The sequence below is a fragment of the Rattus rattus genome, chromosome 12 (genome assembly GCF_011064425.1).
Source record: "Rattus rattus isolate New Zealand chromosome 12, Rrattus_CSIRO_v1, whole genome shotgun sequence".
Classification (NCBI taxonomy): Eukaryota; Metazoa; Chordata; class Mammalia; order Rodentia; family Muridae; genus Rattus; species Rattus rattus.
In genome coordinates this window covers 80093345-80107028 of record NC_046165.1, presented here as the reverse complement: position 1 = coordinate 80107028, position 13684 = coordinate 80093345, and the positions used below count along the sequence as shown (strand labels likewise).

The following is a 13684-nucleotide window of genomic DNA, read 5'->3' as shown; positions in this document are numbered from 1 at the left end:
GCTGGGGAAGATGGGGGTCAGGGGATAACAGCCTTCAGCTGCAGTTACCTCAGCAAGTGCTGGTATCACCTGTGCCTTATCAAGTCTTTGCTTAAATTCTCCTGTGTGTCCGACATCTCCCTCAGTGTAAACTAACCATCTTTTAAAGCTCTTGGTTGCTAAGTATTTCTTTCTTCATTTCTCAGTCTTCAAGATCCCAGGCCCCGGTTCAATGGGACTCAGGGTCGCGGTATATAAATGACTACGTAAGAGTCCAACTCAAAGCAAGCCCAACTGTCCTTAACGTACCCCACTGCAGATGTCCTCGTGTGCCCACTGAGGCCAGTGGAGCGCTTCCGTGACTTACGTCCTGATGAAGTGGCCGATTTGTTTCAAGTGACACAAAGAGTTGGGACAGTGGTGGAGAAGCATTTCCAGGGGACCTCCATCACCTTCTCCATGCAGGTAAGTTCACGGATTGCTCACCAGTGTTTCCTTCCTTCTCAAAGCTGAGCGCGGGACTCTGTCTCCTAGCCATCTTATCAGAGTAGCGGTTTTTGTGGTCTGCATTTACATTACAGCAGAAAAAAAAATGTGACTAACGTAAGTCCGCGGCTCCAAAGTGCACTGTGGAATGGCATTGCAGCAAAATGTCTACTATGCTGTTTACAAAGCAGGTGGGAGCTATAGACTAGCGCTTTAAGGGGTTGAATTAGTTTGCTTCTCTGTTGCGATAAGACGCACACCAGAGGCAACTTGGAGAAAGAAGTGGTTTATTTGGCTTATTATCTACACTAAAGTCCATTATTGCAAAAAGCTAGGAATAGGTGCTTAAAAGTTAGCAACCTAGAGGCAGGAACCGAAGCAGAGAGCACAGGAAGCTCGCAAGCCTGCTTCCAAGCTCACATTCAATTACCTACCTTTCTCACACAGCCATGACCACCTGCCATGGCATAGCTCTGCTCTCCCTAAGCCAGGCCCTCCTCCATCGATTAGCAAACTGGAAAATGCCCCCATAGACCATGCCCACAGAGAAATCTGTTTCGTTTTGTTTGTTTGTTCTTGGTTTTGTTTTTTCTGCTTTGTGGTAAGAATATTTTGAGCATGCACAGGCTCAGCCCTGCCGCGGTTCCAAGGACAGCAGTGCTCTGACAGCTAATGTGAGCCCCCTCTTCATAAGGCTTTCTTTTCTCCAGATATGATGCAAACCACAGTGATAGGGCATAGGCTGCTCAGTGAGTTTATTGCATATGGCCTACTACCAAAATGAAGAAAGATTTTTTTCAGTCACTAGAGATCTGCAGGCGGAACTTGGGCCAATACTCCTCAGGTTGAAAGAAGGCCCTCCATCATGTGTGTTATCAGTTGGGAGCCACGTACATTGTCAATAACACCGTGAATTTCTTCAGATCCCTATGTATAGGGCTGGACAGTAGCATGTGTGTAAGGGCCCTTGTGCTTAGAAGCACACTGACTTCACTTCTCTGGTCAGAAACCAGTGCTCCAGCACATGGGGACCATATCCTCAAGTACTTCATGCTCGCCCACATGTCTACTGTCTCCATCACTTACTCTCTCGTTGCTGTAACACAGTACCCATGCACATTCGATGCTCTCTAAATTAAAGAGGCAAAGGTTTCTCTTGGCTCACCGTTTGAGATTAGGGAAGTAGTAGCAGTCCTATGAGGCAGCTGGTCGTGTTGTATCCCCAGTCAGGAAACCCAGAAGGAAGGGGTGCTCACCGCACTTCCTTATCATTGAACTCCATGACACTAGCCCAGGAAATGCTAGGACCCATTTTTAACATAGATCTTTCCTCCTCAATTAGTCTAATCTAGAATCTCCATGATAATGTCTAGAGATTTGTTAAAATACTGGAACCTGATAACCAGTTATTAACCACCACACCATCGTTTCACTCTTTCCGTGGAGTTTTGCCACAGACCTCTAAAGACAACAAGAAGCCAATATATTGAAGCCTTTGACAAAAGATGTTCATCTCTTTCTCAAAACACAAACTCTGTCTTGTCTTTATTGAAAGTATCTAAGCGTGCCTAGAAATTCAATTTGAGATGATAATTCAGCTTAGGGTGGGTTTATCAAAAGTAGATTGCAAACTGTTTCCAAAGTAGACCAGGTAATGGAAATGGATGAGAGTATCTACCAGGAAATGTCAGTGTTCGATATCCAAGCATAATTCCATAAATATGATGACTGACTATGGGAAGAATTAGAGCAACTTTGTATAAGTACTTTAGTGAAACTGTCTTAAAACTGTACTTCACATTAAAATATCTGTGTATATTACAGTCCCATGTACCTTTTCCCTCTCATACACGTGTATCTTCAAGGATAAAGAACTAGGGTTTCTCAAAGTAATCTTAACCCATCCGATATGTTCTAATAGCTCTGATCCTATTATGTTATCATCTTAAGTACTGGTTGAGAATTATGAAGTTGCTTTTAGAAGACACTGTTAGGCTATGGTTCAAGTTTGAAAAGGTTTGATGTAGGTCAGATATGTGCTTAATCCTTGTCCTAGAAGGACAAGGTCATGGAGACCTTCCCACTAGTCATGGTCATAGAGAATTATATTTAGCCAAAACCACTGACTAGTAATTCTATTTTGAAATTGTGCATTGCAAAGAAGTTAGTTACCCTCTCTTTAGGACACCTGCTTTCACTTGTCCTGCACTTGGAGACTATGCTCATTTTCAGCAGTGACACAGACAATTGTCAATAATCTTGTTGGCTTTGAGGAGCTAGAACAAGGAAGGAGTACATGTGAGAGGTCTACACACAACAGTCACTTTCCTTTTCTGGCTTAAGGTCAGGAGAGCTTGAAAGGACTGTCTCACCTGAACTTCATCCTCTTGGTTAAAGGATTTCTTGAGGAGAAACTGAATCAGATATTAATGAAATGGCTTCTGATTTAAAGATGACCAAACCACGGTACTTTCCCTCCCCAAACATTTTCACTCTTATTTTTAATGTAATTAAAACCATAGCTGAAACCAAAGAGCGTGAAAAATAGAAAGGAGTGGCCTGCAGGATAATTCATCTCATCTTTTACATAACTCCTCACTCAGAAGGAAATGGGGACCTGTCTGGTCCCACACATTTGAAATGAATGGTCCCCATGAGACTACTCCAAATTAACACACAATGAAATTGGATCTAAATTATTAATGGGCAATATTTCTGAATAAGCAGGCGATGCCATCAGTCAGTTCTCACCCTCAACTCCGTTTCTTTTTTTTTTCTTCTTCTTCCTCCTCTTCTAGGATGGTCCTGAAGCTGGACAGACTGTGAAGGTGAGTGCTTATTATGTGCATACAAATTAATACGCGCGATTATGGGAACTAATAAAAAAACCACAACGAGCCATTTGCAACGCATTGCTCTTTCGTTTTGTTATCTCCGAGGTCAGAGAGACCCTCAGTGTTAGAGCCATAAATCCTGACATTATAAACTGTGCCAAACAGTATGCTTCCCATTAGTTTACAAGACATTTACCCTTTGTAGTAAAATGATTACTGTGCAATCACGAAAACGGAAGCTAAACTGAGGAGTCCTGAAACAGAACAGGGCAGGGTGCATCATCTTCCTGTGGGTTATATGGGTCCTGTATAGACTAAGGCACCTGATATCACTTTAGTTCTCTGCACAATTTAATTTCACTTATTCCTTCTGAGTAAAGGGACATCGGGTTATATGTCAAGTGCCTCCCTTTCCTCCTGGTCCCCTGACCTTTCTTTTCTTTAGGTCCACACATTCTTCTTCTCTCTAGCTACTAAATACCAGGGTTCAAACTTAATGGGATCAAGGGTGTTCAAAACGGATTTAAAGTGTGCTAGAGAGGAAAGGAGGATTTATTGTGATAGCCTCTGATCACAGTAAAACTAAAATCCTGGCTGGTTACGGAGCAAGAATCCAGCTTCTTTCGCACAAATGTGAATTCCTGTGGTTAGTGGGTTCAATGCTTAAGTAATAGAGAAGGCTGGGTTTTATGGTGGTAACAGTAAGAAGCAAGTTACACTATGCTGCTGACGTCATACGTGGTGAAATAGAGTTTTTGGGTTTCAGGGCTGGCCTGATCGACAGGGTAAGGTGGCACGAAGTCAGACCAAGAAAACATGGTGGCTTTCTGATCTGCGTTTGTATCCAGCACCAGTGTTTAATAAAACTATAGTGTAACTTTACCAATAGGATGTCTGGGAGTCTTCCTGGGGAGTGAATGTCTCAAAGGGAAAGCTAGAAAATTCCAAATGATCAAAAGAGTGGCCCCAATTTCTCCAAACACATGACATGGAAAACTTGACAAAGGGAAGGGACGTTCAACTTTCTCCATTCCTCTGTCCACTGCCATGTTAGGCAGATGCTAAAAGAGGATACAAAATCAGTGTCTTTGGTTTGAAACTGATTCCTTTTTTTAAAGAATTTATTCATTTATTATATATAAGTACACTGAAGCTGTCTTCAGACACACCGGAAGAGGGCATCAGATCTCTTTACAGATGGTTGTGAGCCACCATGTGGTTGCTGGGAATTGAACTCAGGACCTCTGGAAGAGCAGTCAGTGCTCTTAACCACTGAGCCATCTCTCCAGCCTGAACCTGATTCTTAAAATACAGTGTAAAGATATTCAAGCTTGGCTACCAGAGTTCTAAAACTCAGAATTCAAATGTAAATTTAAAATGCACCAACTTAGTTAAAATGCATTGTGAAATACCTCTTTGGTGCAGTTTCTGAAGCTATGGACAGTACTGGAGATAAAGCTAGTGGCCTGGGAGGATGCACGGCTATACTGTAGAGCACACAGACTGATGACACACACATTAGACATAGCTGAGATTTATGTGAACAGGTAGATTATGTGCTGTAAAGATTTTATTTCAAAGTTCTAAAGGGGGCATTTACATTATTTTTCAATAAAAATGGAGTCGAATAGAAAAAAGGGAACTTCAATGTTGCTAGGGGCCAGGAGAAGGATGAACTAGAGAGTGACTGCTCATGACTGTGTCTTGATGTGTTATGGTATTTGGGAGATGGAGATTATTTTTAAAAATATTAGAGGACCAAATAAGCACTGAGTCCAGCAGGGCTGAAGACCATGGCTATATAGAGTTTCAGACTCCAACAGCAGCATTGTCCCATTACCTGAACATGTTGACAAGTTCCTGCTCACTTTAATGGTGCTAAGGGGGATTGACTTAGAATCATGTAATCATGACCATGTATTAATTACTGAGTGTTCTAATTATAACCCACACTGTTTAGCTTAAGTTAATTCCTGTAAATAATTATATCCCTTTAAAAGAAATAAGCACATTATATTTGGAAAATCTTTGTTGTCTCCAGCCCGGTCCCAGCATTTTCCTAGTATAAATTGTGGGGTCAACTCACTCACACACACACACACACACACCACACACACAAGCACACACCACATACACACACACACACACACACACACACACACACGTTACCTGCACTCAACCGTAAACATTAACTATTCTGTTCCACCAATATGTACAAGTGAAGAATCTAGTTATCACATTGTGATCTTTACTCCACCTCACGTGAAGTTTTACTTGGGAGTCAGCAAAACAAGAAACACCCCCACAAAGACTCTCGGCTCTTATTTTAATAAAATCTAATAATTCACAATGCTGTGGGCAGGATGCGAGAACCCTCATTATTATTGAGAAATATGCCCAGCCTGGTTCTTTTCAGATGATTATGTTTCCCAGCCATGCTACTTTCTGGTGACAGAGTAGCTCATGGATGGCGTTCATATAACCAGGATTCACAGAAACCAGGCCCGCCATGATAGCAGCTTCTCTAGGGAGCATAGCAACACCTTCAGAATCCAGCTGTCCTATCTGGATAGTTCTTGCCGAGGCTGGGAGGACATCATGTTTTGAAGTCACACAGTTACACAATTGAAGGGAGGTTGGTCAGCCTGCCATGGAAAGCATGGGACCTATTCCTTTTCTCTTTACCTGTGCATGAGATTCTCAGTGCTGTCTTATGTCTGTCTGATTTCTGGGTTCTTATCCACTTTTGCCTCATGCCAGGTAGTAATAGCAATAAGCCCACTAATGGCCTTTTTCCCTGAAGCGAGTGTTGCTATTGTTAATGAGGGTACACCACTGAGTTAGCCTCTTGAACAGGATGGTACTTCAGGGATTTTTTTTTCCCGAAGCTTTTGATTCTACCTGGCAATGCACAGGCCAGCCTGACTTACACAGTAAGACCCTTGTAACAAGGAAAAGGAAATATTGAAGTAAAAAGTGACCTCTTATTTCATAATTGATTATTTGGTTTCTTCCTTGAGTTTAAAAGTAGAACACTACTGGGCACAGGGTGATTACTGCATTGATGGAGGCTCCCTGCAGGTTTGAGAACTAATCTCTTTCTTCTCTCTGCTACTCAACCCTTCCCTGGCACGCACCCAAGCAACCCAGGCAAACCTCATGGTCCCTCACCTGCCATCTGGCTGGATTCCTGTCAAGGAATTCTTCATCATTTCTGACCCATTGGCTTGTTTACTAATGCTTCTTTTTTCCCTGTTGTTTTTTTGTCTCCAGGAAGTATAGATCCATATATATACACATAGATAGTGATATGCATATACATAGATATAGATATATAGATATATACTTTTTGACTTGGGATTCTGTTATTGTTGATGATACTTAGAACTTGTTGCTCTTGGCCTCGGGACTGGTTTACCAGGAAGGAATCTGAGGAAACTGTGGGAGGAGGAAGGTCCCTCTTTAGACCTGTTTCATTGTCCTCCTTTGAAGTCAGCCATGAAAGGATGATTTGATCTACCTGCCCCAAAGGAGGCATAATGCACTCCCTCAGCAAGTGACCTGCCTTTTGCAGGCATACTGTGAAGGCTGAACAAGTAGGCCTCAGTAAGTCACCTGGGCTTATTAATGTTAGATCCAAGTGCTGTTTTCGTTTTCTGTCACTTCCTCCTGTCATTTCCTCCTATCTATGAAACTACTTTGTCCTGTTTCTTTAGGTGTTTGCATCTGAAGCTCCCCTCAGCCTATAAAACTTACATCAAGCGAGTGTGCTACAGTCGTCCCTTGTCAATCTGAACAGTGTTGTGGTGATCTTCACCATAATCTAGCAATAGGTAAAAAAAGATAATTTCTCTCTATACTTTATCTTCAGTCCTTTGTTTTAATGGAGACACAGTGACCTTCTGTGCAGAGACAATTACCTACTCCCACGTTTCTATCTTTAGTCGTCACCGAGTAGGAGTTGTATATGTATTTTCCATTATGTAGTCAGACATCCAGGTTTCCTGAAATGTCAATGAAATATCCCCCGTGTATTGTGGTCATCAGAGTATGAGTATTTGTATTTGTGTAACTGTATGTATGTGTTTGTGAGTATGTATGTGTTTATTTATGGATGCTATAGGTAACTTTGGGCTTCATTTTTCAGTGTCTTTCCACCTTGGGTTTTATTGAATCGGGATCTTTCATTGACCTAGATCTCAAAAAGTACAATAGGCTACATGGCCAGCAAGCTCCAGTGATCGTTTTGTCTTGCTATTTCAATGCTGGGATGAAAAGTACATGTATTATATCTAACTTTTTTTACAGATGTGTTATAGGCATAGAACTTGGGTCCTAATGTTTGGATAGCAAGCACTTTACTGATTAAGATATCTCACAGTCCTATTTTCTTTCGTGTGTGTGTGTGTGTGTGTGTGTGTGTGTGTGTGTGTGTATGCCTAATTGTGTATGTGACATATTGACATTTGTGTCTGTGAATCTAGGTACACGCAAGCCAGATGGGCTGAGTTCTCATCTAGGAATCAAAGCCCAGTCATCATATTCATTCATCCCCCCCCCTCTCTCTCTGCATATGAAAACCTACCTGAGCTATGAGCCTCTGGAGACTCACTGTCTCCATCTCGCATCTCTGTAGGCATGGTGGGATAACTGATGTACTTACTGCACATCTTTTGAATGGCTTCTGAGGTTTCAAACTCAGGACCTTACACTGCGTAACAAGGATTTTCACCCCTGGATTCATCTCACCAGCACCAGTACACTAGTAGTATTTGTTGTACTAATTATTGAATCTCAAATCAAGATTTCTACCCTGCCTTTGATCATTCAGTTCTCAGATAAAAGACACACAATCTTTATATTTATGATAAACCTTTATAGCTCTGGAGCTGGGCAGATATCTGCCCTCTAAGCCATTAGAATTTACTTCCCCATCAATAAGCCCAAGTTGTGATTTTCTATGTTCCATCTGCACAGCTCTTAACTCCAACTGGCCAGTCCACATGGCCATGTTTTCATGATTCCTATCCCATGTCATCTTGTCCTCTCTCCATCTTCTCTATCTCCTTGTCTATGGTCTCCTGCATCTAATCCCAAGCCAAGAACCCAAAACCCCACCTATATCTCATTTGCTCAGTTGTAGGCTATTGGTATATTCATTCACCAATCAGGAATGGGGTGGGGGACAAGGTTACATAGCATCACTTGGGTCTACTTGTCAATTCTTTCATGCCTGGGGCCAACCAAACTTTGGGGGGACAGTATTTACTATTACAATACATAGCAAAAGTCCAAACATCAACAATTATTTTATATAATTTTTGCTTTCTTTTTAAAAATTTTAATATCTGTTTTTTGTTTGTTTGTTTAAGAAAGTGCCTATCTATATAGTCCCAGCTGTCCTGAAACTCAATATAAAGACCAGGCTAGTTTGAACTATAGAGATATGCCTGATCTTTCTGCTGTGCGATGGGATTAAAGATGTACATTACTACGAATGGCTGTTTTTATTAATAACAATTTCACTAGTATTTTTTAACCTTTAAACTAGGATAAGGATGGACCTTACCAATGTGAGCCTGACATGAAAATTGTGGCTCCAAGTTCACTTTATTAATATGTACTGCATGTTCTCACAATTAGTTACTATCTAGTATTTTAAATTTTTGAAGAGCTTTTGGACTGATCATATATCTTGGGGGTTCTGAAAAATAGTTTATATTTGTTATGAATAAATGACACTTGAGCTAGGTAGGCATGGTAACACATTATAACTCCATTTATTTGCAAGGCAGAGGCTGAGAAGCAAGTTCAAGACTGACTTGAACTACCAAGCAAGACTTTACACATTTCACTCCCTCACCCCTTTCCCATCATGCTCATGGACACACACTGGACACACACACACACACACACACACACACACACACACACACACCCCATACATGAAACAATCTGAAAATTCAAAAACGTACATTCTTAATTGAAAAAAAAACTGACTCTTTATCTGGATTTATTGATTGTTCTGAATATTGGTTTCTGATTATTTCCTATGAATGAATCAACAGTGCCCAGAAAACTTGTCTAAAGTGGGTTTCTGGTAGCAACCCTGTCCCCTGTGCTGATTTAGTCAGTGGGGGTGGATACAGAAGTTTGTTTTGACAGTTACCATGGTGATTTGGAGGCGTCTTATATCCTATGCCAATTCTGAGAGGATAGTGAGAAACAGACATGATAGGCTGTCCGTGGACAGAGTATCTTCATCCCAGAGTCACTGCAAAGGAAGATGTCATGTGCACAGGGTGGAGAAATCCATAGCTCGATAATGAAAAAGATTTGGGTCTGTTATTTATTATTTTCATTTGGAATGAAATTTCCAGAGAGGTTCAATCTGCCTCAGGTCTTTTATCCTCTGATGAAAGTCACTGCGAACGCTGCCTTGTCTCTGTTTATACCTAATGCATGTATTTACTGCCGGAAGAATTAGTGTCTTCAGGATGCAGTAGCTTTTATCTTGTAGAATTGCCTTATAATTTGCATCTGTTCCTAGAATAAATCTAATTTGACTGAGTCCCATAAACCAAAAACAGTTGTGATGTTCAGTAGGCATTTTGCATGTACTTCTTGGGACTGGCTACTTTGGGAAGTGGTGAGGCTCCATGTTCCCTGGCATGTTGAACTCCTGATGCTTTCCCCTAAACTCTTGGTCACTAGCTCTCCTGGCCAAAGAAGGGACCAACATCTTTCTTAGGAAACCTTTTCTCTCCTATTAAACCTTCAAGTTTCTTCCTAAGTAGGTATTAAAAGAGTAGATGTTTCCATTTCTTTTTGTTTTCAGTTCAACACAGTGGTTTTTATTTATCAATGTATCTGTTTACCTTCCTCTTACAATTTCTGTTCTTCTATCTACCCCCAAAAAGAAGAGTGAAGGAAGAGGATTTGGGGGAACTGCCTCCTGGCAGTTACAAAGGCAATGACAATGAAAACAATCTTTGGATGTAATTGAGATTGACAATCAAGAAGTCTAAGGCAGAGTAGAAAAAGTTTGGCAAAGAAAAGACAAGAATGAGAGAAAGGAAATGTGCAGGGGTCCATGTGTGTTTCTTTTCTTGCTACTAAGGGCTCCAGAGAAAACCTCAAACAGTACCAAGTCCACGGTCTGAAGAATAGAAGTGGAACTTGAACAGGAAAGAGAAAGTGGAAATCAAGAAAGAATGTAGAATCTGGTTAACAATAAGAGTCCTTATTTGTCTAAGCCAAGCATAAAGATATAGAATAAATCTGTGCTGCAGAGAACAATATTTATACAATCTCTCCCTCTTCTGGAACAGTTTGTCATGCTGATGAGAAGGTCCTTCCTCTTTCTACAGTTTCTCATCTGAGGTTTAGCAGTCTCTTCTATCACCCAGGCCTTACCCAGATGTATCCATTGGATCTTCCCATTCATAGAGTAGTGATCTAAAATGGATGTCCCTCTTTCTAGGTAGACTACATTCCCCAGAGAAGGGAAAGGAATCACAACCTCTCCATTTCTAGTTTGGCTAACTCGTATTTGCATAATGTCGGTTGGGTTAGAACAAAGGAAAACTTAACCGAGATCTGTGATATTTTTATGCTGTAACTTTTTTAAATCGTAGTTTTTATGTTTTATGTTCTCCAACTTTTGACAATTAACCTGGAAATGGAAGGCAGGGGTGTTCCCGGGCTGGAAAGAAAAGCAAGGCTTTGACATACAATTAGAAGAAATGACCCTAGGACTGGACTGCCCAGTTTCAAACACAGATGCCAAGTGCATCTACCCTCTATAAGCCAAGCTTTCTGAAGCCCAGTATCCATTTACACATTTAGAAAATGAGGGCTTCACTGGTCCTTCACTGCCTTCTAGGGATTTTGTAAGAACCAAATGGATGATTATGTGCCCAAGCTCTTAAAACTGTGCCTTGCACAGAGCGAAGTCTCAAGAAAAAGTGCTATGAGCTTTTATAATTTTAACTTGAATTTCTCTGTAGCTCTCAAAGGTAGGCATTAATATTTTATACATGAGCAGCTGAGGTTTACAGAGAAAATTCACTTACCTAAAAGCATACATAACAGGTAGCAAAATTAGGAAATCAAACCCAAGCCAGAGGAAAACACACACATCCTCCTTGTATCACGTGGGCAGTGTGTTCCTTCAAAACTGTTAAGTCATCCCATCAGTGCAACCAACAGTGTTCCAGAAGAGGGAGAGGTTGTATAAATATTATGTTCACTGAAACACAATTGATGCTGTATCCTTTTCCTTGGCTTAGAATAATGTTGGCTTCCACCCAAAAATACCCCGAGGACTGTCATTGTTAACTAGATTATACAGGTGAAGATTAACAAAGCAAAACATTGCTTTATTGCTGTATGTCCACTTATAGTAGAATTATATGTTTTAGGTGTTTAATTTTTCATTAGTGCTCCCAACAAATACCACCAGTAATTAGAGGCCCTGACATATAGCGCAGTAGGCATTGAGTGTTCTAATTTTGTTTTGAGATCTGTAATGCAAATGTGGCAAACAGGACAGATGTGCTCTGACTGTCAGGTTTTTAGCATTCAGTAGACTTTCCTCTGAAGCTTAGATTGGGGATTTTGGTATAACCACTGTGAAAAACAATGTCCCGAGCAGAGACGGATGTTCTGTAGACCCGGAGATCCCAAATAACTGTAAAACATCATTACTCAGAGTCACCCTTTACCTCTGTAGATGCAGGGAAAAAACCCAGTTGCTCACTGCTACCATTTTTGTTGTGGGATAGATACTTGCTGCTCCAAAAACAGTTATTGAAGGGGTTTCGAAGTTGCTAAAGTGTCTGCCTCAAAAGCACGAGGACCCAAGTTTGAGGCCAGGAAATTCTATGATTAAACCTAAGCCTGGTAACACCTGCTTATAATCCATGTGCTTGAGAGGCAGGGACAGGCAGGCTCCCTGTGACTCACAGACCAGCACGCTTAGCCTATGTAAGGACTCTAGGCTAGTAAGAGACTGAGTCACAAAAATAAAAATAAATCAGACTTGACAATTCCCCCCATTCTCCAAGACTTTTCTGTAGCCTCATGCAAATGTACACTCATATGCACATAAACCTGCACACAAAGGAATAATCAAACACACACACACACACACACTTACACACACACACACGTACAAAATAACAATGGCCATTAAAGCATTGATTCTCACCATCTTATAGTTCAAGCCTAGACAATTTTATGATAAATTATCTAAGCCCATGTAATCAGTTCCTTCCAACATCAGATCTTTAAGCCTGCAGTATCTAACAATGGACTTGGCAGAACTGTGGGACCAGCTAAAATGACTGTGCCCAGTTAGTCACGTGAAAAATGTTCAATACTTTTGTTTAAATGCAAGAGGCCAGGTTAGTCTCAGTAGACAAGCCCTTTGTTACCATGAATCTTCTATGAAAACACTGTTCAATGAGAGCCCAGAAAATAATATGTGCTGTGGTAGAAACTGGGCACTCAGCTGAAATAAGTCCAGATGTTATGAGATTTTATCTCAAGAGTTATTAATAGCTAAAAATAATAAAATAGAAGACTAGATTGCCTTGAGCTACCTCTCTAAGTTTTAAAACTATAGATTGCTTAGAAATTGCCTCTGGGTGGAGACAGTAGATGGGACTCATAGACAGAGGTGAGGGCTCCTTAGGTGACCTAAATATGTAGCAGTTCATTTCCAAATCGGGTAATGCATCTCCAGTTGCTAATCATAATACTCCATTTTAAAATATTCATATTTTATGGTTTATTAAACATAAAAGGAAAATACATAGTCATCTTAGTAATTTTTTTCACAAGGACCCCAAAGGAAGCCTATTTCACCAAGACATAAGTATTACCATTTATTGCATCTGCTTTATTATCTATAGCATATAAATGTTCTTCATACCCCTGAATCCAAATCTCTGATGACAGGAACCATGGCAGAGTTCTGCAATGCCACAGTTAGACATTGCCCAGTTTTATGATCTGTTCTCTCATATATTTATATAAATACACTTTTGAATCTGGCCCTCATAACCTGACGACTCAGCCCCGTATTCATCTTGAATTATTCAGTTCCTTTCAGGGGTCTCTTTGCCCTTTATACCGGAACCATTAATAAAGTAATTGTCAAGACTCAAAAAGCTTTGGGAAAAGTTAAAGATTGGAGGGCCCAGCCTGGTGCAAGAGGGAATATGTATAATGAATTACAGACCTGGAAACCTGCTGAGCCACAGACATGTAGAAATCAAGATGGCCCCCCTGATGACTGAAAGTACAAGATTTTGAAGAGACTCTGATGGGCCTTGCACCAACTGCCATGAAATATCCATACCCCTCCCCGCCTCCTTGTG

General features: G+C 40.8%; 1 protein-coding gene across 1 annotated transcript in view; it reads left to right on the top strand.

The window, feature by feature from the left end:
• Window positions 1-210: 210 nt before the first annotated feature.
• Fhit (fragile histidine triad diadenosine triphosphatase) overlaps window positions 211-13684 on the top strand; it is a 260531-nt gene continuing 247057 nt past the window's right edge. The window contains exons 1-2 of the mRNA XM_032918289.1: window positions 211-444; window positions 3264-3293. Coding sequence (XP_032774180.1) covers window positions 439-444; window positions 3264-3293 — 36 coding nt within the window. The 5' untranslated portion in view covers window positions 211-438. The remainder of the gene's footprint in view (window positions 445-3263; window positions 3294-13684) is intronic.